This window comes from Vulpes vulpes, chromosome 2 (assembly GCF_048418805.1).
Source record: "Vulpes vulpes isolate BD-2025 chromosome 2, VulVul3, whole genome shotgun sequence".
Taxonomy (NCBI): domain Eukaryota; kingdom Metazoa; phylum Chordata; class Mammalia; order Carnivora; family Canidae; genus Vulpes; species Vulpes vulpes.
This window is the reverse complement of record NC_132781.1, coordinates 102967230-102989836: the sequence shown is the minus strand read 5'-3', so window position 1 is coordinate 102989836 and position 22607 is coordinate 102967230. Positions and strand designations below refer to the sequence as shown.

The 22607-nt window shown below is 38.7% G+C and overlaps 1 protein-coding gene across 2 annotated transcripts in view; it reads left to right on the top strand.

Annotated features, from left to right (window-relative positions):
• The window catches only part of LOC140595956 (uncharacterized), a 180106-nt gene that overhangs the window by 118667 nt on the left and 38832 nt on the right, over positions 1-22607 (top strand). For both annotated transcript variants that reach the window (XM_072742400.1, XM_072742394.1), the window contains 8 exons: positions 2437-2607; positions 3291-3461; positions 5220-5418; positions 5799-5937; positions 9365-9578; positions 11445-11541; positions 21168-21350; positions 21438-22112. In XM_072742400.1, the coding sequence (XP_072598501.1) occupies positions 2437-2607; positions 3291-3461; positions 5220-5418; positions 5799-5937; positions 9365-9578; positions 11445-11541; positions 21168-21350; positions 21438-22112 (1849 nt within the window). The remainder of the gene's footprint in view (positions 1-2436; positions 2608-3290; positions 3462-5219; positions 5419-5798; positions 5938-9364; positions 9579-11444; positions 11542-21167; positions 21351-21437; positions 22113-22607) is intronic.

Genomic DNA, 22607 nt, shown 5'->3' with positions numbered 1-22607 from the left:
TTGGCACTCAAGGCATGCGTATTGGAGTGATTTTGTCCCACACTGGCTATACCTCAGGAGGGAGAAGCTGACATTGGTTGGCTGGTGAGTGAGGACAGATGGCATTGATCATTACAAACATTTAAAACTGGTTCTGATGGGTTCTCGTTACCATGGCTGCATGTTAGCATTCCCCCACCAACATAACTTTGAGATGTCTTTAACCAGTTGTTTTCTATTTAAAAGTTGCTTCTATCAACTGTTTTCAAAATGAAAGCTATTTCATATCCATAATTACAGATTTACTTCTGAAATTTGGGTCAAGAAGAATTGTTTAATACTTGCTTTCAGGAAGATCCATCTTTTTTGGATGTTATTTAACTAGAAGAGTTAGCTGTATGGCAGTTTTATTTATTTATTTATTTTTTATTTTTTAATTAATTTTTATTGGTGTTCAATTTACCAACATACAGAAAAACACCCACTGCTCATCCCGTCAAGTGTCCGCCTCAGTGCCCGTCACCCATTCCCCTCCAACACCCCCCCCCTCCCCTTCCACCACCCCTAGTTCATTTCACAGAGTTAGGAGTCTTTATGTTCTGTCTCCCTTCCTGATATTTCCCAACATTTCTTTTCCCTTCCTTTATATTCCCTTTCACTATTATTTATATTCCCCAAATGAAGAAACAAACAATCCAATCATGAAATGGGCAAAAGACATGAAGAGAAATCTCACAGAGGAAGACATGGACATGGCCAACATGCACATGAGAAAATGCTCTGCATCACTTGCCATCAGGGAAATACAAATCAAAACCACAATGAGATACCACCTCACACCAGTGAGAATGGGGAAAATTAACAAGGCAGGAAACCACAAATGTTGGAGAGGATGCGGAGAAAAGGGAACCCTCTTACACTGTTGGTGGGAATGTGAACTGGTGCAGCCACTCTGGAAAACTGTGTATGGCAGTTTTAAAACAGTAATTGCTGGTTTTGTTTTTGTTTTCAGTGCCCTAAAGTTACTCAATTGATAATCTCCTATGGGAAAATTCAGTCTTTTTGTAAATTTACATAGCTATATGCTCATAATATTTTCTTGCATGCATTTAGTCCATGAAAAAAAAATATAATTTTCTGTTGGTAAATCTAGCTTTTTGTATTAGGATTAGATACTAAGCTAAAAGTATGCACAAGTTACCAAAACTAATTCTTTTTCTTTGTCCCTTTAAAATTATTTTTAAAAATATATTCATTTGAGAGAGAGAGAGAGAGAGAGAGAAAGAAAGAAAGAAAGAAAGAAAGAAAGAAAGAAAGAAAGAAAGAAAAGGAAGGAAGGAAGGAAGGAAGAGCAAGTGGGGAGAGAGAGAAAGAGATGGAGAGAGGATCTCAAGCAGACCTGGGGGTGATTCCACGACCTTCAGATCATGACCTGAGCCAAAACCAAATCAGACACTTAAACTAAGCCCTTGCAGCTGTTCATTAAACTTCTTTTTTGTTGTTGTTTATGTAGTGTATTCCTCATTTTATTGAATTAACTGTTTTTTAAAGATTTTATTCATTTATTTTAGCGAGAGAAAGAGTATGTGAGCTAGGGGGGAGTAGCAGAGGGAGAGGGACACTGTGCTGAGTGTAAGCCTGATGCAGGGCTCAATCTCCTGACCCTGAGATCATAGCCTGAGATGAAATCAAGCGTCAGACATTTAATTGCCTGACCCACCCATGCACTCCTGAGTTGGCTTTTTGTGTTTTCTGGTAGCTCCTTGAATTTCCTTAAGACTGAGATTTTGAAATCTTTCTTGGATAAATTACAGATCTTCACATGTCTGAGATTGATTACAGGAAGATTATTGTAATCCTTTGTTGGTGTCATATTTCCTTGATTTTGTCATATCCTTTTGCATTGCTGTCTTTGCCTTTGAAGTAGCAGTCACCTCCTCCAGTCTTTAATGACTACCGCTCCCATGTGTCCAAACCTGATTGTTTTGCTCTGGTGGTGTCCTAGAACTTCTCTGCAGGAAAGCTGGTTTTCCACGTAGACTCTCTACCCCCATGGGTGATTATCTAAGTGTTTTCCAGGGGCTCCCAGATGGTGGCTGTGAGGGTGAGGGTGGTGCCAATTTATGGGCTTTTGCTGGATCCATAGCTGGGAGTGTAGTGCGTATGCCTGTTACCCGATGCATGGGCAGATGAGACTTATCCGCCGTGCCTTGGTGAATGGCACTTGATTCCACAGGTCCTACACAGGCAGTTTTGTCCCCACAAATGACATTGTATCATAATTGTATATGTGTATTTCCTTGCATATGGTTGCACTTCATAACTGTTCTATGAATTAATAAATGAATTCAGATGGGTAACAGATGTTTACCAAAAAAATTTTTTATTCCTTACCAGTAAAATTATTAGAAAATATTGGCTTTCTAATGGATATTTTAACTGGATTTTTGTTTTAAGTAATGATCCTGGTTTGTCTATCATGGAAATAAAGAAAGATACAAATGTAAAGTGGGCATCAAAAGCATCTGTGATTAAACCAGGCTTTGAGGAGTCCGATTCCCTAACTGGTAGTCTACTACGAGTGAGTAATGACAACAGTCTACGTGAAATGGATCAGGATGAAAGAAGGTAAAATCCCATAAATTCTTTATTTCCCTCTGAAGGAATGTTAACTATGATTATTATGTAAGTAAAACACTGTAATATACAGCCTGTCATTACAGGCTGAGGGAAGAAATACTCAAGTATATCAAAAACACCACTTGAAAGGTTAGGATGAGGAGGAGTGACTTTTTTTTTAAGATTTCATTTATTTATTTGTGAGAGACACAGAGAGCGAGGCAGAGACATGGGCAGAGGGAGAAGCAGGTTCCCTCTGGGGAGCCTAAAGCAGAACTCGATCCCAGGACCCCCAGATCAGGATATGAGTTTTGTGGTAAGAGATTGTTTATTTAGAATCGGTTCCACCATGCAGTATTCTCATATAATTGAATATCAGGGATCCCTGGGTGGCGCAGCGGTTTAGTGCCTGCCTTTGGCCCAGGGTGTGATCCTGGAGACCCGGGATCGAATCCCACGTCGGGCTCCCGGTGCATGGAGCCTGCTTCTCCCTCTGCCTGTGTCTCTGCCTCTCTTTCTCTCTGTGTGACTATCATAAATGAATAAAAATTAAAAAATAAATAAATAAATAAAAATAAATGAATTCAGATGGGTAACAGATGTTTACCAAAAAAATTTTTAATCCTTACCAGTAAAATTATTACAAAATATTGGCTTTCTAATGGATATTTTAACTGGATTTTTGTTTTAAGTAATGATCCTGGTTTGTCTGTCATGGAAATAAAGAAAGATACAAATGTTAAGTGGGCATCAAAAGCATCTGTGATTACACCAGGCTTTGAGGAGGCCGATTCCCTAACTGGTAGTCTACTACGAGTGAGTAATGACAACAGTCTACGTGAAATGGATCAGGATGAAAGAAGGTAAAAATCCCATAAATTCTTTATTTCCCTCTGAAGGAATGTTAACTATGATTATTATGTAAGTAAAACACTGTAATATACAGCCTGTCGTTACAGGCTGAGGGAAGAAATACTCAAGTATATCAAAAACACCACTTGAAAGGTTAGGATGAGGAGGAGTGACTTTTTTTTTAAGATTTCATTTATTTATTTGTGAGAGACACAGAGAGCGAGGCAGAGACATGGGCAGAGGGAGAAGCAGGTTCCCTCTGGGGAGCCCAAAGCAGAACTCGATCCCAGGACCCCCAGATCAGGATATGAGTTTTGTGGTAAGAGATTGTTTATTTAGAATCGGTTCCACCGTGCAGTATTCTCATATAATTGAATATTCAGATACTATCCTTCATCGATTGAAAATATATATATATATATATAATAGTAAATTTAGAGACACATAGGCGATTCTGAATAGAACTAATCATTTCTTGATAGGTTTTAAGGTATTCAGTACCTTTGACAGTATCATGATTAGCTATGATTTTGTGAGGGGCTTTGGAGTATCTGATTATATTAAGTTAATATTTGTTTAGGTTCTAGGGGAAAGGGGAATGGTTTTGTTTATTTACAATATGTTTATTTACAATCAAAAACTATTCATCTATCATAGATTTTTACTTTTGGATTATAAAGTTCTAAATTACAAGAGCCACGGTTACTGTACCAGCAGCGTCATTGACACATATTGTGTGCTTCATGAGTCATTGTTGAATCCATGAATAAACATTTGAATGAGTAAAGGAATGCCCATTAATGAACTTCTTTAGAAGAATTAAATATTTAGTTTATTGAAAGTAGATTTTCAATACAGCTTAGGTTTGAAGTGTTTTAATTAAAAAATGTGTGTGGGATCCCGGGGTCGCACAGCAGTTGAGTGTCTTGCCTTGGGCTCAGGGCGTGATCCTGGGGTCCCACACCAGGCTTCTTGTGGGGGAGCCTGTTTCTCCCTCTGCCTATGTCTTTGCCTATGTCTCTGCCTGTCTCTCTCTGCGTGTCTCTCTAGTGAATGGATAAATAAATAAAATCTTTTAAAAAAATAAAAATTAAAAATGTATGTAAGATTCAGAAATTATTTGTAGAATAGTTATAGCTAGAAATGGAATAATACTATAGATTCAATTGCTATCACATTACTTAGAAATACTTAACTTACTTTTACCACATATTTTAAAACACATGTTTGGACGGGACATTTCCTGGACTTGAGTTCTGGGTGGTCTGCTCCTACCAGCTGTATGGGCTTGGGGAAGTTCCTTAGAATATCTGTGCCTCATTTGCTTCCTGTGAAAAGATACCCAGTATAATTGCCTACTTCATACGGTTTGTGTAAGGCCTAAAAACCCTTTAAGATATGTAAACTGTCCCAAATAATGCATAGTAGTTGCACAGTAAAACTTCAAAACACTAATATCACGATTATTTCAAAAGGGCTTGTGTCATTAAAAAAACTTAGTTTGCACTTTCCAAATTGATTTAGTGAAAACTTGTTTTTATTGAAAATGACAACAAAAAATGTGGTATATTTACCCCTATCAAATAATGTAAGTAACATTAGGATTTTCCTTTACTTTTGCAATTTTGATCTAAATTTAATACTTTGTTAATATTGCTATTAATATTGCTTAGATATGCTTTAAATATTCTTTGTATTTTAAGTATTTAATATTTTCCTGAAAAGAATCCTTCCTCTTTTTAAATTTTTTTAAAATTTATTTATGATAGTCTCACACAGAGAGAGAGAGAGAAGCAGAGACACAGGCAGAGGGAGAAGCAGGCTCCATGCACCGGGAGCCTGACGTGGGATTCGATCCCGGGTCTCCAGGATTGCGCCCTGGGCCAAAGGCAGGCGCCAAGCCGCTGCGCCACCCAGGGATCCCCTCTTTTGAGACCTGCAAAGAAAACATCTAAGGAAAAGAACAAGGTAGACAAACAAACAAAATATATAATTCTATTTCATTTATGATACATTTTTATTATATTATTCTATTTCATTCATGGTATATTTTTATTATATTATTTTGATATTTCATATTTATCAGAAATATTCCATGGTAAAAAAATTACTTTATGAAACGCATAGTGAAAAAATGAAAATTTTCCTTTGTTGTATAGACATCTGCTGTGAAAAAATTATTCAGAAACACCAATTATTGATAAAGGTCTTTTTGATAAAAATCAGTTCTTTTAAAAAGTACCTATGTTTTTGCTTTTATAAAAAGATGGATATTTATCATCTTTCTACACTTAGTATATTTTATAAATATTTGGATGACATTTTGAAATAGTATTATTTATTTGTAGGTCAAAAAGCAAGTGAAGTCTGTGGAGCATCTTGATGACTTAACTCAGTCATCTGAAGCAGCTTCAGAGGATTGCAAGTTGCAATACTCTGATTATAAGAGTTCCCTGTTGCTCACTGAACTTGGCATGGATTGTAAAGGTAGGGCCGTCGTATAAATTTAAAGCCTTTTTCTGTATATATGATTGTAGTAATATGTGCGCATCTCGTCTAGCGCTGCGCCACACAACACTGAGGTGTTATAGAGCTACTCATCTCAGAAATATGTTTTATATTAAAATAGAGAACTATTGAAGACTCTCATCCAAAGAACTATAATTTCCATTGTGGTTGTCCACGTGGGAATGGCACACTTGATGTGTTTGTGAACTCTGCTTCTCTTCTGTGCCTTACCATTATTTTTCTCCTAGATTACTGAGCTAACCTCAGGACTGTTTTCCCTGCCATTCCACCTCTCGGGATCTTGGTCTACACTGCAACCATACTTACTATACATTTTTAAAAGTTTACATTTCATCACGTTACCCCCTTGCTTAAAGCTTAGCTGTTACTTCTTAATGCCATGAGGTGAAAGACCATCGTCCACTAGCTTCATCTTGTATGGTTTCATATCCATCTTTCCATCCGTGTCTCAGCCACTGTCTTAGATGGTTTTTCATATAATAGAGGCTTTCTTTCTCCAACAGCTTTAGTTAGGTAAACTGCATGTGTATGAAGCATATAATTTGATAGTTTTGTCATATATATATACACATATGAAACCATAACTGTAATTTAGACAGTTAACATATCCATCACTCTTAAGTCTCCTGTCTCTTCATATTGCCTTATTATGAAACTGCCAAATTGTTTTCTAAAGTAATTGTACTATTTTCTAAACCCACCAGCAGTATGTGAGGGTTTCTAACTCCTCCATATATATTTATGAGTACTTAGTATTATCAGTTTTTTAATCGTAGCCGTGGATGGGTATGGTGTATATATATATACGCACACACACACATAAATACTTATATATGTGTATAAATATATACATTTATGGTTGTAATATACATTTCCCTAATGACTGATAATGTTGAGCTTATTTAACATCTGTGTATCTTCATTGAGCTGTCAAAATTTTTGTCATTTAAAAAGTTAGGTTTATTTCTTATTTGTTGAGTGTTGATAAATCTTTGTTTTTGTTTTTGATATCGTATTATTTTTTAAATTGGAGTTCAATTTGCCAGCAGATAGCATAACACCCAGTGCTCATCCCATCAAGTGCCCCCCCTCAGTGCCCATCACCCAGTCACCCAAACCCCTCGCCCACCTCCCTTTCCACCATGCCGTGTTTGTTTCCAAGAGTTAGGAGTCTCTCATGTTCTGTCACCCTCCCTGATATTTTCACTCATTTTCTCTCCTTTCCACTTTATTCCCTTTCACTATTTTTTATATTCCCCAAATGAATAAGACCATATAATGTTTGTCCTTCTCCGACTGACTTACTTCACGCAGCATAATACCCTGCAGTTCCATCCGTGTCGAAGTAAATGGTTGGTATTTGTTGTTTCTAATGGCTGAGTAATATTGCATCGTATACATAGGCCACATCTTCTTTATCCTTTCATCTTTCGAAGGACACCGAGGCTCTTTCCACAGTTTGGCTACTATACATTGCTGCTAGAAACATTGGGGTGCAGGTGTCCCGGTGTTTCACTGCATCTGTATCTTTCAGTAAATCCCCAGCAGTGCAATTGCTGGGTCGTAGGGTAGATCTATTTTTAAGTCTTTGAGGAATCTTCACACAGTTCTCCAGAGTGGCTGTGCCAGTTCACATTCCCACCATCAGTGCAAGAAGGTTTCCCTTTTCTCCGTATCCGCTCCAACATTTGTTGTTTCCTGTTTTGTTCATTTTCCCCATTCCCACTGGTGTGAGGTGGTATCTCATTGTGGTTGTTGTTTTTTTCCCTGATGGCCAGTGATTCGGAGCATTTCCTCATGTGCTTGTTGGCCATATCTATGTCTTCCTCTGTGAAAATTCTGTTCATGTCTTTCGCCCATTTCATGATTGGATTGTTTGTTTCATCATTAACAAATGACCTTATACATCACGAGAATATATATTGCTTTGAAATCTATTTTGCCTGGCATTAATATTGCTACTCAAGTTCAGCCTTCTTTTGTCAAGTGTGAGTGTGGTATATCCTTATTTTTGTCCTTTTCACAAATTTGTGTCTTTACATTTATTTTTTTATTTTATTTATTTTGTGTGTGTGTGTCTTTACATTTAAAGTGAATTTTTTATAGGCAGCCTATGGTTATCACTTACATTTTTATCCATTCTGACAGTCTGCCTTTTAATTGAGGCTTTTAGACCATTTTCTTTCTTTCTTTTATTTTTTGACCATTTTCATTTACTCTGATTATTGATACAGTTGATATAAATCTCTCATCCTGTTTGCTTTCCATTTGACCTGCTTTGTTCGCATTTTCTTTGCTTTCTGCTTTCCTTTAGATTAATCAACTAATTTTTACAAGTTCCATTTATACATATATATAAACATACAGATATATGTGTATGTATGTGCTTTGTTTATTACTATAACTCTTAAGATTTGCTATTTTAGTGATTGCTTTAGCGTTTAAAGCATATGACTCAAGCATCACAGTCCACCTTCTTGTAGTGATATACCACATCATATGTAGTTTAAGAAAATTACAATAGGGAACACGTGAGTAGCTTAGTGGTTGAGCATCTACCTTTGGCTCAGGGTGTGATCCCAGGGTCCTTGTATCAAGTCCCGCATCAGGCTATCTCAGGGAACCTGCTTCTCCCTCTGCCTGTGTCTCTGCCTCTCTCTCTCTCCATGTCTCTCATGAATAAATAAATAAAATCTTTTTTTTTTTCAAATTACAAGAGTTTACTTCCATTTCTTCTCTCCTAGCCAGATCCTTTGTGGGTCTGTGGGATTATAGTTTTCATTCAGTTTAGAAAGGTTTCAGTCATGTTTTCTCTTCTTTTTAAAAGATTTTAAAGTTCTATTGATAATAAGATTTTATTCATTTATTTGAGAGAGAGAGAGCATGAGCAGGGAGAGAGGCAGAGGGAGAGGGAGAAGCAGACTCCCTACTAAGCAGGGAGCCCACCATGTGGCTTGATCCCAGGACACCAAGATCATGACCTGAGCCGAAGGCAGACACCCACTGATTGAGCCACCCAGTCGCCTGGTATAATATCTTTACGTTGAAGTCACTCAATATTTATTTCATGTATGAATGAGTTAATGTGAGCATGCTCGGTCCCTTATATGCAAAAAGTACTCATATTGTTTTATTTTACTTTTTTAAAGAACAAATTTTTGAGAGAGCATGAGCAGGAGATGGGGAGAGGAACAGAGAGGGAGGGAACGAGGGGGTAAAGAATCTTAAGCAGACTCTGTGCTGAATGCAGCAACCAATGCCAGGTTCAGTCCCACAACTGTGAGATCATGACCTCAGCCAAAACCAATAGTTGGATGCTTTACCAACTGACCCGGTCTGATGCCTCCTGCATTTTATTTCTGTCTTTGTGTTTCCTCTGGTGTAGATTCTGTTAGCGTATTGACATTCCGGGATGCAATTCTTAAATACGAAAGATCAATAGAATTAAAAAAAAAAGAGTGTGAACGACTTAAAAGAAAAATTTTAAAAGTGGAACGTAAGGTCAATGGACTAGAAAAGTTGCTACCAGAAACAAAAGAAATGAAATCTCAGTTAGAGCATCAAAAAGTGGAATGGGAACGAGAACTCTACCGTTTAAGGTATGACATCTTGGTTTTAAGGAAATATTTCAACTATTTACTTATTTTTTTTTTTAATAGAATCCACACTCAGCGTGGGGCTTGAACTCACAGCTATGAGATCAAGAGTCACATGCTCTGTCAACTGAGCCAGCCAGGAACCCCTTGAAATACTTACTTTTATGCTGCACATGTGTAGGAGAAGTTTTATAATTGCTAATTTGCCTTCCGGGATTTTATAGGGAAGGAAACGCCGTTAGAAATGTGAAGTATCAAAAGGCGAATAGGTAAAGAAACAGTGGTCTATGTATACAATGGAATATTCCTCAGCCATTAGAAACGACAAATACCCACCATTTGCGTCCACGTGGGTGGAACTGGAAGGTATTATGCTGAGTGAAATAAGTCCATCAGAGAAGGACAAACATTATATGGTCTCATTCATTTGGGGAATATAAAATTTAATGAAAGGGAATAAAGGGGAAAGGAGAGAAAATGAGAGGGAAATATCAGTGAGGGTGACAGAACATGAGAGACACCTAACTCTGGGAAACGAACAAGGTGTAGTGGAAAGGGAGGTGAGTGGAGGCTGGGGTGACTGGCTGATGGGCACTGAGCGGGGGCACTTGACGGGGTGAGCACTGGGTGATATGCTGTATGTTGGCAAATTGAACTCCAATTAAAAAAAAAAGATGTAAAGTGTGAGATTCTTTGAAACAATACAGCAAGGTTTTAACAGTGAATACTTCTAATAATTTAATGTATATTCTAAAGCATAATTTTAATGACCATGTAGAAGTCCATCATATGTAAGCCTCATTATTTAGCAAATTGAATTTTGGTTGTTTTCCATTTTCCTATATTTTAATTAATGCTATAAGGAATGTCTTTTATTTAATTCTGTTTCTACATTCTTGGTTAATTGGAATAAATTCTCTAATGTAGCATTGTGTTAACGTATAAAAATATTTAGTAGAGGTCTCTGATCCATATTTTTAAATTGTTCTCAGGAAATTTTATATTAAATGCCCCCCAACAGAGTGTGAAATGGCCAATTTTTCTCAAGACAGAAAAATTGGTTTATTCTTAACATATGCAGGGGTTAAAAAGTAAAATGGAAAATGATTAAGTTAAGTTTTTCCAACATTTCTCACATATATAAAGAAAATTAATTCAAAAGTCTATGCTGCAAGCACATCTTACTCTTTATTCCTTACTTAATTAATATGGATCCTGTGGTGTTTTCAAAGGAGTTTTCAAATGATTTATAAAATACATAATGATCAACAAGGTTGACAATGTTACAGAATAAGAAACATAAAAAACATGGGCAATAGATATTAGACTCCCTAGTCTAGTGCTGGATCAGAGTCATCTGCAGGTGTGTGTTGTGTAAACGACATCTGCTGATGCTGTCTTACACTGAAGATCATTTTTAGAGGTACCTGTGATGTTTTGTGAAATAAAAATGTATTTCTAGTGAATTTATAAAGTTGTTGATAAACAACAAGTTCTCTTTTTAATTAGTAATGAAATGATTTGTCTTAATTGAAGTGTAATTATGACTCTGTGGGGAAAAATGGCAATTTTGAACTCTAACTTTATTGAATAATTTCAGAATTCCTTTGCTTACAACATCTCCCAGAGTTATTACTGACTAAAACTTACTAAGTTGCAAAATGCTTTCTCATTGCTTCTTTTAAACTATATATCTTTTTGAAGAGATTGAAGTGATAAATTAAAAAACATGAGCCCTAGAAAGGGAAAAAAAATTGAGAACAGAAAAATTTCCTTTGGGTAGTGAACCAACATATGTGGAACTAGATCATAAAATAAAATTTTTATTGCTAACAAGACAAATTTTAAAATGCACACATGCATTTGCAGATTGACCTTAAAACAAGAAAAAGAAAAAAGAAGAAGTGCTGAAATGTTATATATAAATATTAAAGAGCAATTAAGAAGTAGAGAAGAGCTGAGTGAAGTAAGTCAATCGGAGAAGGACAAACATTATATGTTCTCATTCATTTGGGGAATATAAATAATAGTAAAAGGGAATGTAAGGGAAGGGAGAAGAAATGTGTGGGAAATATCAGAAAGAAAGACAGAACATAAAGACTCCTAACTCTGGGAAACAAACTAGGGGTGGTGGAAGGGGAGGAGGGCGGGGGGTGGGGGTGAATGGGTGACGGGCACTGACGGGGGCACTTGACGGGATGAGCACTGGGTGTTCTTCTGTATGTTGGTAAATTGAACACCAATAAAAAATAAATTTATTATAAAAAACAAGAAGTAAAGAAGAGCAATATAGTAAAGAAGTTGAAACGAAACAACAACTTCAACTTAATCTTAGAAGACGAAACTTGGAATTGAAGGGTGTAAAAAATAATTTGAATCAGGTAAATTTTTGGCAGTAATTGTATATTTCCATCAATATTATTTATAGTATCCCTTTGATATAATACATATTATTAGGCTTCAAATAGATTAAACATTTCATTTTAACCTAATAGCAACCATGATCTTTGTAGCTACAATTACAACCTTTTCGGATTCTAGGCCTCTCACATATGCCCTATGTATATATTTTGAATGAAGGGATGGAAGGTAAAATGAGATAAATGTTATATTGATATATGGAATTGTGTTTATTTTTACACAGAGCATGGGCTGGGGGGAAAGGAGTAGAGGGAGAGGGAGGGAAATGAATCTCCAGCAGACTCTGGTTCTTGAGTCTCATGATCTGAGTCTCCAGCCTCACCTGGTTCTGAGTCTCGTGATCATGAGATCATGACCTGAGCCATAAAAAGAGTCGGACACTTAATCCACTGAGCCCCCAGCTGTCCCAGTTTTGAATTTTTTAATGTTGAAATATGAGCTAGATTTCCTTGAGATGCTGATAAAACTAGTTAAATGTTTTATACAGAAATCTTATTTCACAATACTATGTCTATTTGTATTTTTACTCTGTGGCACATTTTGCTGTCATTTAATTTAAAATTTGAATTATTCATTGAGGATGAAAAACCTTGTTATAAAAAAAGACCGCTTTTGAACATTTTTTTTAAGTTCTCTTAAGCCTTTTGACTTTTTTTTTTTAATGATAAGATCCAAAATCCTAATGAAAATGTGTCTCTAGGTTATAGAAGAGTAAAATGAGGTTCAGAGGCAACTTTCTTGAGAACAGAATGCCCAGAGTATTACATGATAGAATACTATTTTTTGTATATTTTTTATTGGAGTTCGATTTGCCAGCATATAGCATAACACCCAGTGCTCACCTGTCAAATGCCCCCTCAGTGCCCGTCACCCAGTCTCTCCACCCCTCCGCCCACCTCCCCTTCCACTATCCCTTGTTCGTTTCTCAGAGTTAGGAGTCTCTAATGCGTTGTCACCCTCTCTACTTTTTCCGACTGATTTTCTCTCCTTTCCCCTATAATCCTTTTCAGTATTTTTATATTCCCCATGGAGTGAAACCATATGATGTTTGTCCATCTATGATTGACTTACTTCACTCAGCATAATACCCTCCAGTTCCATGCACATTGAAGCAAATGCTGGTTATTTGTCATTTCTAGGGACTGAGTAATATTCCATTATATATACAGACCACATCTTCTATATCCTTTCATCATTTGATGGATACTCAGGCTGCATCCACAGTCTGGCTATTCTGGAAAATGCTGCTATAAACATTGGGGTGCAGGTGTCGCGATTTTTCACTGCATCTCTATCTTTGGGGTAAATCCCGAGTGGTGCTATTGTTGGGTCATAGGGTAGCTCTATTTTTAACTCTTTGAGGAACCTCCACACAGTTTTCCAGAGTGGCTGTACCAGTTCACATTCCCACCAACAGTACAAGAGGGTTCCCCTTTCTCCACCTCCTCTCCAACATTTGTTGTTTCCTGTCTTGTTAATTTTCCCCATTCTCACTGGTGTGACGTGGTATCTCATTGTGGTTTTGATTTGTATTTCCCTGATGGCAAGTGATGTGGAGTGTTTTCTCATGTGCTCGTTGGCCATTTTTTGGTGAAATTTCTGCTCATGATTTTGCCCATTTCATAATTGGATTGTTTCTTTGCTGTTGAGTTTACTAAGTTCTTTATAGATCTTGGATACTAGCCCTTTACCTGATAGGTCATTTGCAAATAACTTCTCCCGGTCTGTAGGTTATCTTTTAGTTTTGTTGACTGTTTCTTTTGCCGTGCAGAAGATTTGTATCTTGATGAGGTCCCAATGGTTTCTTTTTGCTATTATTTCCCTTTGCCTTCATCTGCAAAGAAGTTGCAGTGGCCGAGTTCACAAAGGCTGTTGCCTGTGTTCTCCTCTAGGATTCTGATGGTTTCCTGTCTCACGTTTAGATCTTTCATCCATTTTGAGTTTATCTTTGCGTATGGTACAAGAGAATGGTCTAGTCTCATTCTTCTGCACGTGGCTGTTCAGTTTTCCCAGCACCATTTATTGAAGAGAGTGTCCTTTCTCCAGTGGATAGTCTTTTCCTGCTTTGTCGAATATAACTTGACCATGGAGTCGAGGGCCCATTTCTGGATTCTCTATTCTGTTCTATTGATCTATGTGTCTGGTTTTGTGCCAGTACCACACTGTCTTGATGATCAAAGCTTTGTAATACAACTTGAAATCCGGCATTGTGATGTCCCCAGCTCTGGTTTTCTTTTTCAATATTACCCTAGCTGTTCGGGGTTTTTTCTGATTCCACACAAATCTTAAGATTATATATTCCAACTTTCTGAAGAAAGTGAAGAAAGTCCATGGTACGTGGACAGGAATGCATTGAATGTAAATCGCCCTGGGTTAGCATAGACATTTTGACAATATTAATTCTTCCAATCCTTGAGCATGGAATATTTTTCCATCTCTTTGTGTCTTCCTGGATTTCTTTCAGAAGTGTTCTGTAGTTGTTAGGGTATAAATCCTTTATTTCCTTGGTTAGGTTTTCCTTGGTATTGGTGGTGATCTCTCCTTTTACATTCGTGATTTTATTAATTAGAGTCTTTTCTCCTTTGTTTTTTAAAAGGCTGGCAAATGGTTTATGGATCTTATTCTTCCTTTCAAAGAACCAACTCCTGGTTTTGTTGATCTGTTCCACAGTTCTTCTGGTCTCTATTTCATTGAGTTCTGCTCAAATCTTCACTCTCTCTGTTCTGCTTGGTGTAGGTTTTATTTACTGTTCTTTCTCCAATTCCTTTAGGTGCAAGGTTAGCTTGTGTCTTTGAGGTTTTTTTCCAGTCTTTTGAGGGATGCTTGTATTGCGATGCATTTCCCGCTTAGGATTGCTTTGGCTGTATCCCAAGGATTTTGAATCGTTGTATCTTCATTTTCATTCGTTTCCATGAATCTTTTTATTTCTTCTCTGATTTTCTGGTTGACCCATTCATCTTTCAGCAGGATGGCCTTTCTCCTCCATGTGTTTGAGTTTCTTCCAGATTTCTTCTTGTGATTGAGTTCTAGTTTCAAAGCATTGTGGTCTGAAAATATGCAGGGGACAATTCCAATGTTTTGGTATTGGGTGGACTATTCTGAGAAAGTTCCATGAGAAGACTGTGTATTCAGTTGCTTTCAGATGTAAAGTTCTGTAAATATCTGTGAAACCCATGTGGTGCAGTGTATCGTTTAAAGCTCTTGTTTCTCTGGTGATGTTGTGCTTAGAAGATCTGTCATTGGCAGAACGTGCCGTGTTTAAGTCTCCTACTACTAGTGTATTATTATCTAAGTATGCCGCTACTTTGGTTATTAATTCATTGATACACTTGGAAGCTCCCACATTAGAAGCATAAATATTCATGATTGTTAGATCTTCTTGTTGGATAGACCCTTCAAGTATGATATAGTGTCCCTCTTCATCTCTTACTACAGTCTTTGGGATAAACTTTAATTTATCTGATATAAGGATGGCTACCCCTGCTTTCTTTTGAAGACCATGTGAATGGTAAATGGTTCTTCAACCTTTTATTTTCATGCTGTAGGTGTCCTTCTATCTAAAATGAGTCTCTTGTAGACAGCAAATAGATGGGTCTTGATTTTTTTATCCAGTCTGAAACCCTGCGTCTTTTGATGGGATCATGTAGCCCATTCACATTGAGACTACCTATTGAAAGATATTAATTTACTATCATTGTAATGTCTATTCAGTCCCTGTTTTTGTGGATTATTTCTTTGGGCTTCCTCTTTCTTTTACAGGGTCCCCATTAATATTACTTGCAGAGCTCATTTGGTGGTCACATTTTTTTCAGCTTCTGCCTATCTTAGAAGCTCTTTATCCTATTGTGAATGAAAGGCTCACTGGATAGAGTATTCTTGGCTGGATGTTCTTGTCATGTAGAACCCTGAATATTTCCTGCCAGCTATTTCTGGCCTGCCAGATCTCTGTGGAGAGGTCTGTTGTTAATCTAATATTTCTCCCCATATAAGTTAGAAATCTCTTGTCTCTTGCTGTTTTAAGGACTTTCTTTTTCTTTGGAATTTGCTTGTTTCACCATTAAATGTCGAGTTCTGCTTCCCCCCCTCCCCTTGGTGGGGGACCTCTCTATCTCCTGGACCTGAATGCCTATTTCCCTCCCCAAATATGGGAAGTTCACAGGTATGATTTGTTCAAATATGCTTTCTGGCCCTCTGGCCCTCTCGCCCTCCTGTGGAACCCCAATTATGCATAGATGTTTTCCTTCTGAGGTTCTCAGTTATTTCCCTTAACCTTTCCTCATGGTCCTTTAATTGTTTTTCTGTTTTCTCTTCAGCTTTCCTCTTTGCCATCAACTTGTCTTCTGTGGCACTCACTCTTTCCTCTAACTCATTAACCCTCATTGTTAGAACCTTCAGTTTGGATTGCATCTCATTTAATTAATTTTTAATTTTGACTAATTAGATCAAAATTCTGCAGTCATGAAGTTTCTTTAATACTCTCTGCTTTTTTACAGAGCTACCACTAGCTTTATAATTGTGCTTTTGAATTGGCTTTCTGACATCGAATTGTAATTCAAATTCTGTAAGTCTGTGGAAGAGAGTACTGTTTCTGATTCTTTCTTTTGTGGTGAGATCTTCCTTCTAGTCATTTTGCTCACTGCAGCGTGGCTGTATGAACGGGCTGAGTCAAGACTATCAACCACAATCTAAGTCAATTTCACCTTAGATGATTGTTTTTAAACATTTCATTTATGTATTTTTGAGAGACACAGAGAGAGGGGCAGAGACACAGGCAGAGGGAGAAGCAGGCTCCATGCAGGGAGCCTGATGTGGGACTTGATCCTGGGACTCCAGGATCATGCCCTGAGCTGAAGGCAGGCGCTAAACCACTGAGCCACCCAAGGTTTCTTATCCTTCGATGATTCTGACAAGGTCCATGACATGAAATTTAAAATGAAGAGAAGAACAAAATAACACAAAATGACCACTAAAGTGAAAAACAAATTTTAAAACAAAGTAGTAGAAAATAAAAGGCCAAGAATGCCAAGGAAGAAAAAAAGAGAAAAAAAGCAAAGGTAAAGAGGGGGAAAAAAAAGAAGTAGAAAAATAAAATGTTGGGGGGACTGGGACATGGTGGTGGTGATGAAGTTGTAGTGGAGGGAGAATGTAGTCTACCTGAGGGGTGCTAGGGGGTGATCCTCTTGGTCCTGGGTGTATTAAGTTCTGTATGTTAGAAGATACTGAGTCCCAAATTTCTATAAACCAGAAATACTTGTAGAGAGCCCCAACATTGTTCCCCAAAACATAAATGAGATAAAAAGGGGGGGCATGGGATCCCTGGGTGGCGCAGTGGTTTGGCGCCTGCCTTTGGCCCAGGGCGCGATCCTGGAGACCCGGGATCGAATCCCACATCAGGCTCCCGGTGCATGGAGCCTGCTTCTCCCTCCGCCTGTGTCTCTGCCTCTCTCTCTCTCTCTGTGACTATCATAAATAAATAAAAAATTAAAAAAAGGGGGGGGGGCAGAATGGGAATGAAGAGAGAATATAGTCTCACAGAATGAACCAGCATGGTATACCACTTGGTTCTGGGTGCATGCTGGTCCTGTTTTAGAAGGTATTGTGCCATTGTAGAACAAAATGAGGCACAGAAAACAAAAAAGCACACACACACAAAACATATCTCGTCTAGCTCCCAAAATTACGTTGAGTATGTTGAAGGGAATCTAGAAGTGGAAAATATATCTAAGACATGTAATTGTAAAAATATGAGAGTCAAAAAGGAAGAAACTTGAAAAGGTGGCAAAATATTGTAGTTAAGGTGGAAAAGGAGAAAGAAAATTGGAAACTTACAGTCTGATAAAAAATGAGTTGTACTGGAACATGGGGGTGGGGGGAAGAGGGGTACCCTCTAGTTCTATATACTGTAGATCCCTCCACTTCCCCTGGAGCTTTCCAGGGCTGCTGGGTCGGGAACTCCCCCTGTCCTTCCAGCTGGTCTTCTGGGGGAGGGGCAGGTGTGTGCACCTTGGGGAGCTGTCCCGCCCCCTGCTGGGTGCAGGGTCACGGGGAGCCGACCTCCCCTGAGGCCCGTGTCCCCCGCCGGCCCCGCCTCTTCCAGGCACCGGGTGGCACCAGGAGGGACAACCACACCGGCAGCGGCCAGGTCTCTGGCAGCAGTGACTCCTGCCATCTGGCCCTGGAGGGCGCCCCCCGCAGTGACTCCTGCCATCTCCCAGGCCACAGGGGCCTGGCTGCTCCCGGGGCAGGAGGGTTCTCGCTGTCCTGGACCCTCCCCGCCTCGGCCTGTCCCGGGGGGAGCGCAGGATCCCGGCTGTGTCCCCTGGGGTCCGGGGCCTGCGCTGCTGGAGTCTGGCTCCCGGAGCCCCTCCCGACCCACGGGCTTCTCCCTGGGGCCCGGCGCAGCGCGCTCCAGCCCTTTAGGGAGCTGGGCCGGAGTGGGGGGCGCTCTCCCCCGGCGCACTTCCTCTGTCAGTGACCCCAAGACTGGAGGTCCCCCCCTTCCTGCCCGAGGTCCCTGCTGAGCGCCTTTCCATCCCGGAGGAATCCGGGGCGGATTGTAAAGCTCCCACTTGTCCGCTTCTCCGGGACTGGGCTTTCCCGCCTGGGAGGCTTTCCCCGCCACAGGCCTTAGCCAGGCTCCTCCGGTGCCCCCCCCCCCCGCCCCCCTTGATTCTGTTTTATTTTTTTCCTCCTTCCTACCTTGTTAGAAGCGAAAACCCTTCTCTCTGTAGCGTTCTGACTGTTCTCTCTTTAAATCTCAGGTCAGGGGGATCCCTGGTGGCTCAGCGGTTTGGCGCCTGCCTTTGGCCCAGGGCAGATCCTGGAGTCCCGGGATTGAGTCCCACGTCGGGCTCCGGCATGGAGCCTGCTTCTCCCTCCTCCTGTGTCTCTGCCTCATGTCTCTTTCTCTATCATAAATAAATAAATAAATAAATCTTTAAAAAGAAACAGGTCGGGCACTTGCCCCGGGAGAGGGGGCACTTGACGGGATGAGCACTGGGTGTTATACTATATGTTGGCAAATCGAACTCCAGTAAAAAAATAAATAAATAAAAATCAATCAATCAATCTCAGGTCGAATTCGTAGGTGTTCAGGGTGATTTGAAAGTTATCAAGGTAAGTTGGTGGGGCCAGGTGCTTGAGGATCCCTACTCCTCCCTCACCTTGCCCCCTTCCCACCCAAGATGGAATTCTAAACAATCACCTTTGCAAACAAAATGAGACAGAAATGTCTCATACTAAAATGAATTCTGAGGTATTTTCTTTAGTTATTTTGAAGTACGTGTGTATGTATTTGTACGTATGTATATTTTATTTTTTGGAATTATTATTTTTCTCCATGCATGTGTATATTTCTAAAAAAACCAACCCTGTACATTATGGAAAGTACAGAGGATTTTAAAAGAATACATATATATGTGTGTGTGAGTGTGTGTGTGTATATATATACATATATACATACATAGATACATACAGACAGACACATACGGGTCTATATGGGGGGCAGTGAAGTTTGTAGTCCATTCATTAATTTAAATACATTTGTCTGTGGTGTCAAATAGTGACATTCATAATGCCCTTATCTGAAGGAGAAGTTTTTATTATTTTGGGAAATAGTATGGAATTTATGAGCTTTCCATAAGCACAAAACTCTTGCTACTAACAACATATGCTTTAGTTTTTGGCAATTCCTTCACCACCTCTATATTCATAGAGAGGTTAGTTTCACACTTGATGAACAGGAGGAAAAGTGTAGCCCATCTTAAGACCTTACTTCAGATGTTAGTCTCCTACTTTTGAGAAGAGTAACAATTTGCTCCAAGTAGCATCTGATTTCATTACAAGGAGCTTTTTTTTTTAAAAATTTTTTTATTTAGTTATGATAGTCACAGAGAGAGGCAGAGACATAGGCAGAGGGAGAAGCAGGCTCCATGCACCGGGAGCCCGATGTGGGATTCGATCCCGGGTCTTCAGGATCGTGCCCTGGGCCAAAGGCAGGCGCCAAACCACTGCGCCACCCAGGGATCCCTACAAGGAGCTTTATAAATAATCATATGCTGTAATATATACTTACTGGTAATTATTGATAAGTCTTTTGTTCCTAATAAAATAGCTCAGTGTATTTTCCCCTCTTTTGCATCTATTGCCATTTTAAACATCTGAAGAGGAAATAAAATTAGTTGTAGCCACAAATAATCTCATGATTTTTCTAGGAGCTACATAAATTTTACCTTAGTTAGTATTGGCATTTTGAAATATAAGGCTTTTTTTTTCTTTTTAAAAGACTTTCTGGATTCATTTGACAGAGTACAAGCAGGGGGAGTGGAGGCACAGGGAGAGAGAAAGCAGGCTTTTTGCGGAGCAGGGAGCCTGACACGGGACTTGCTCTCAGGATCCGGGGACCATGACCTCAGCCGAAGGCAGAGGCTTAACTGACTGAGCCACCCAGCCACTCCCGAAATACAAGGCTTCTTTTGTATTTAAGATTCAGGCTAGAGAAGTAGCTGCAGTTTGGTGCCAGAACAGTGGTAGTGGGTACAAAGACCTGGGGAATGTCCTGCAGCTCACTTAGTATTTTTAACCTCTTCATTCTGGAATTGTGATAACTAAAAGAGATAATTAATGTATGCAGACATGTTTGTAGTACAATGCCTAGATTTATTAGTTATCAGTAGATAAAATTCTTATAACTGAGTATACAAATGTTAGAAAAGTAGAATACATATGGAATATTCTCAGAACAAAGTGAGGTTAGGAAATTGAATCTGTCCAAATATATGCAGAGCTAAGGGTTTTCCTGTGGACTGTGTTAGACATGAGACTTATAAACTCAATTTTAGTGTAGTCAGATGTATTAGTCTTTTCTTTCAAGCCTTCTGCGTTTGTTGTAAACCAGAGAAAGACCTTTCCAATTCTGAGATTCTTAGGATTTTGTCATGATTTCTTTTTCCTTTCATGCATTCATTGCTTTCAATTAAACTTTTGAACTTTGGGGAATTTATGCTTGTATAAAAGTTTGAGGCTTGGATCCAACTTTGTGTTTTTCCAGTTGGATATCCACTTAACTGCAACCTATTCCTTGTATAAACATAGGATATTCTTTGATTTCAGAGAAAATCATGATAATGTCATTTTATTGAGTTCCAGCTAAAAGACTCTTGTTTTACTTAGGTTTCTCCTCCTCATGAAAAAGAAAAAGGTCTGTTACTTGAAAACCGCACGTTGCAAGATGAAATTGCCACGCTAAGAGTGGAAATAGACACAATCAGGAATCAGAAACAGGAAAAGGAAAAGAGGTATCGTGAAGACACTGAAATTAAAAAAGAAAAGAATGACTCCATAAAACTGAATGAGGTAACATTAACAAATACAGTATTCCAATCTAGTGGGCAGCTGAATGTTGTGACAACTGAAAATAACATGCTGACCTCTAAACTGCAGGATGAAAAGCTAAACAGAGAAAGACTGGAAGCAAAACTTCAGTCATACCGAGCTAGACTCGCTACAGCTATACAGGATCACGATCAAAGTCAGGCATCAAAAAGAGACCTAGAACTTGCTTTTCAGAGAGCCAAAGATGAGTGGTCTCATTTACAGGCCAAAATGAACTTTGAGATGTCTAACCTAAAAGAAAACAATGACGTGCTTTCTCAGCAACTTTCTGAAGCCGAAAGTAAACTCAACGCCCTAGAAATTGAGCTCCAGTACACAAGAGATGCTCTCAGAGAAAAGACTTTGGCTTTAGAACATGTACAAAGAAACCCAAAACAAACAGAGGGTCAGAAGAAGGAAATTGAGCAGAAATATCAAAACGAACAAGGCAAAGTGAATGAATACATTGGAAAGCACGAATCCTTAGAAGGCAAATTATCTCAACTACAAAGTGAAAATATGTTGCTCCGAGAGCAACTAGATGATGCCTACAGCAGAGTGGAGTGTAAAGAAAAGACTAGAACTGATCTCGAAGACCAGGTTCAGCTTATTGTAAGAAATCTTCAAGCTGAAAGTGAAAAACGAAGTCGTATACTGCAAGAAAGAAATAAGGAGTTAATCAATGAATGTAAACATTTAATGGAAAGAGTATTTATGTATGAAAAGGAGAAAGAAGAAAGAGAAGTAAGTATTCAGAAAGACAAATAGTTTTCAAGCTTCCTGTTAGAAAATTCAAAGTAATGTTTGGTTATGGCTTATTAGTACTATTTTTTTTTTTTTTTGGAGAGAAATAGTGCACCTGCACTTAAATGGGAGTGGGGCAGATGGAGAGGGAGAGAGAATCCAAAGTGGGTTCTATGCCCAGTGCAGAGCTCCACTTCATTACCCTGAGATCACGACCTGAATGATTATGGGTCAGTTTTGAATCTAGATGAATATAAAAAAATATAGACCTGTGAGTCAGCATAACTTGTAACCAGCAAATAAAAATTAGACCTGAAAGGTGCTTTAATTTGAATAAAAATGTGCGTCATCTATGAGAAACCTCAAGAGGTTAAGTTATACATTGTTAAAGAAAGGAGTCTGATCTTAATAATTTATTGTTAGTACTACTAAAATAGTTTTAATTCTTGTCACCACGTTTTAATACCATTATGAACAGGTAAGTGGAAATGCTCA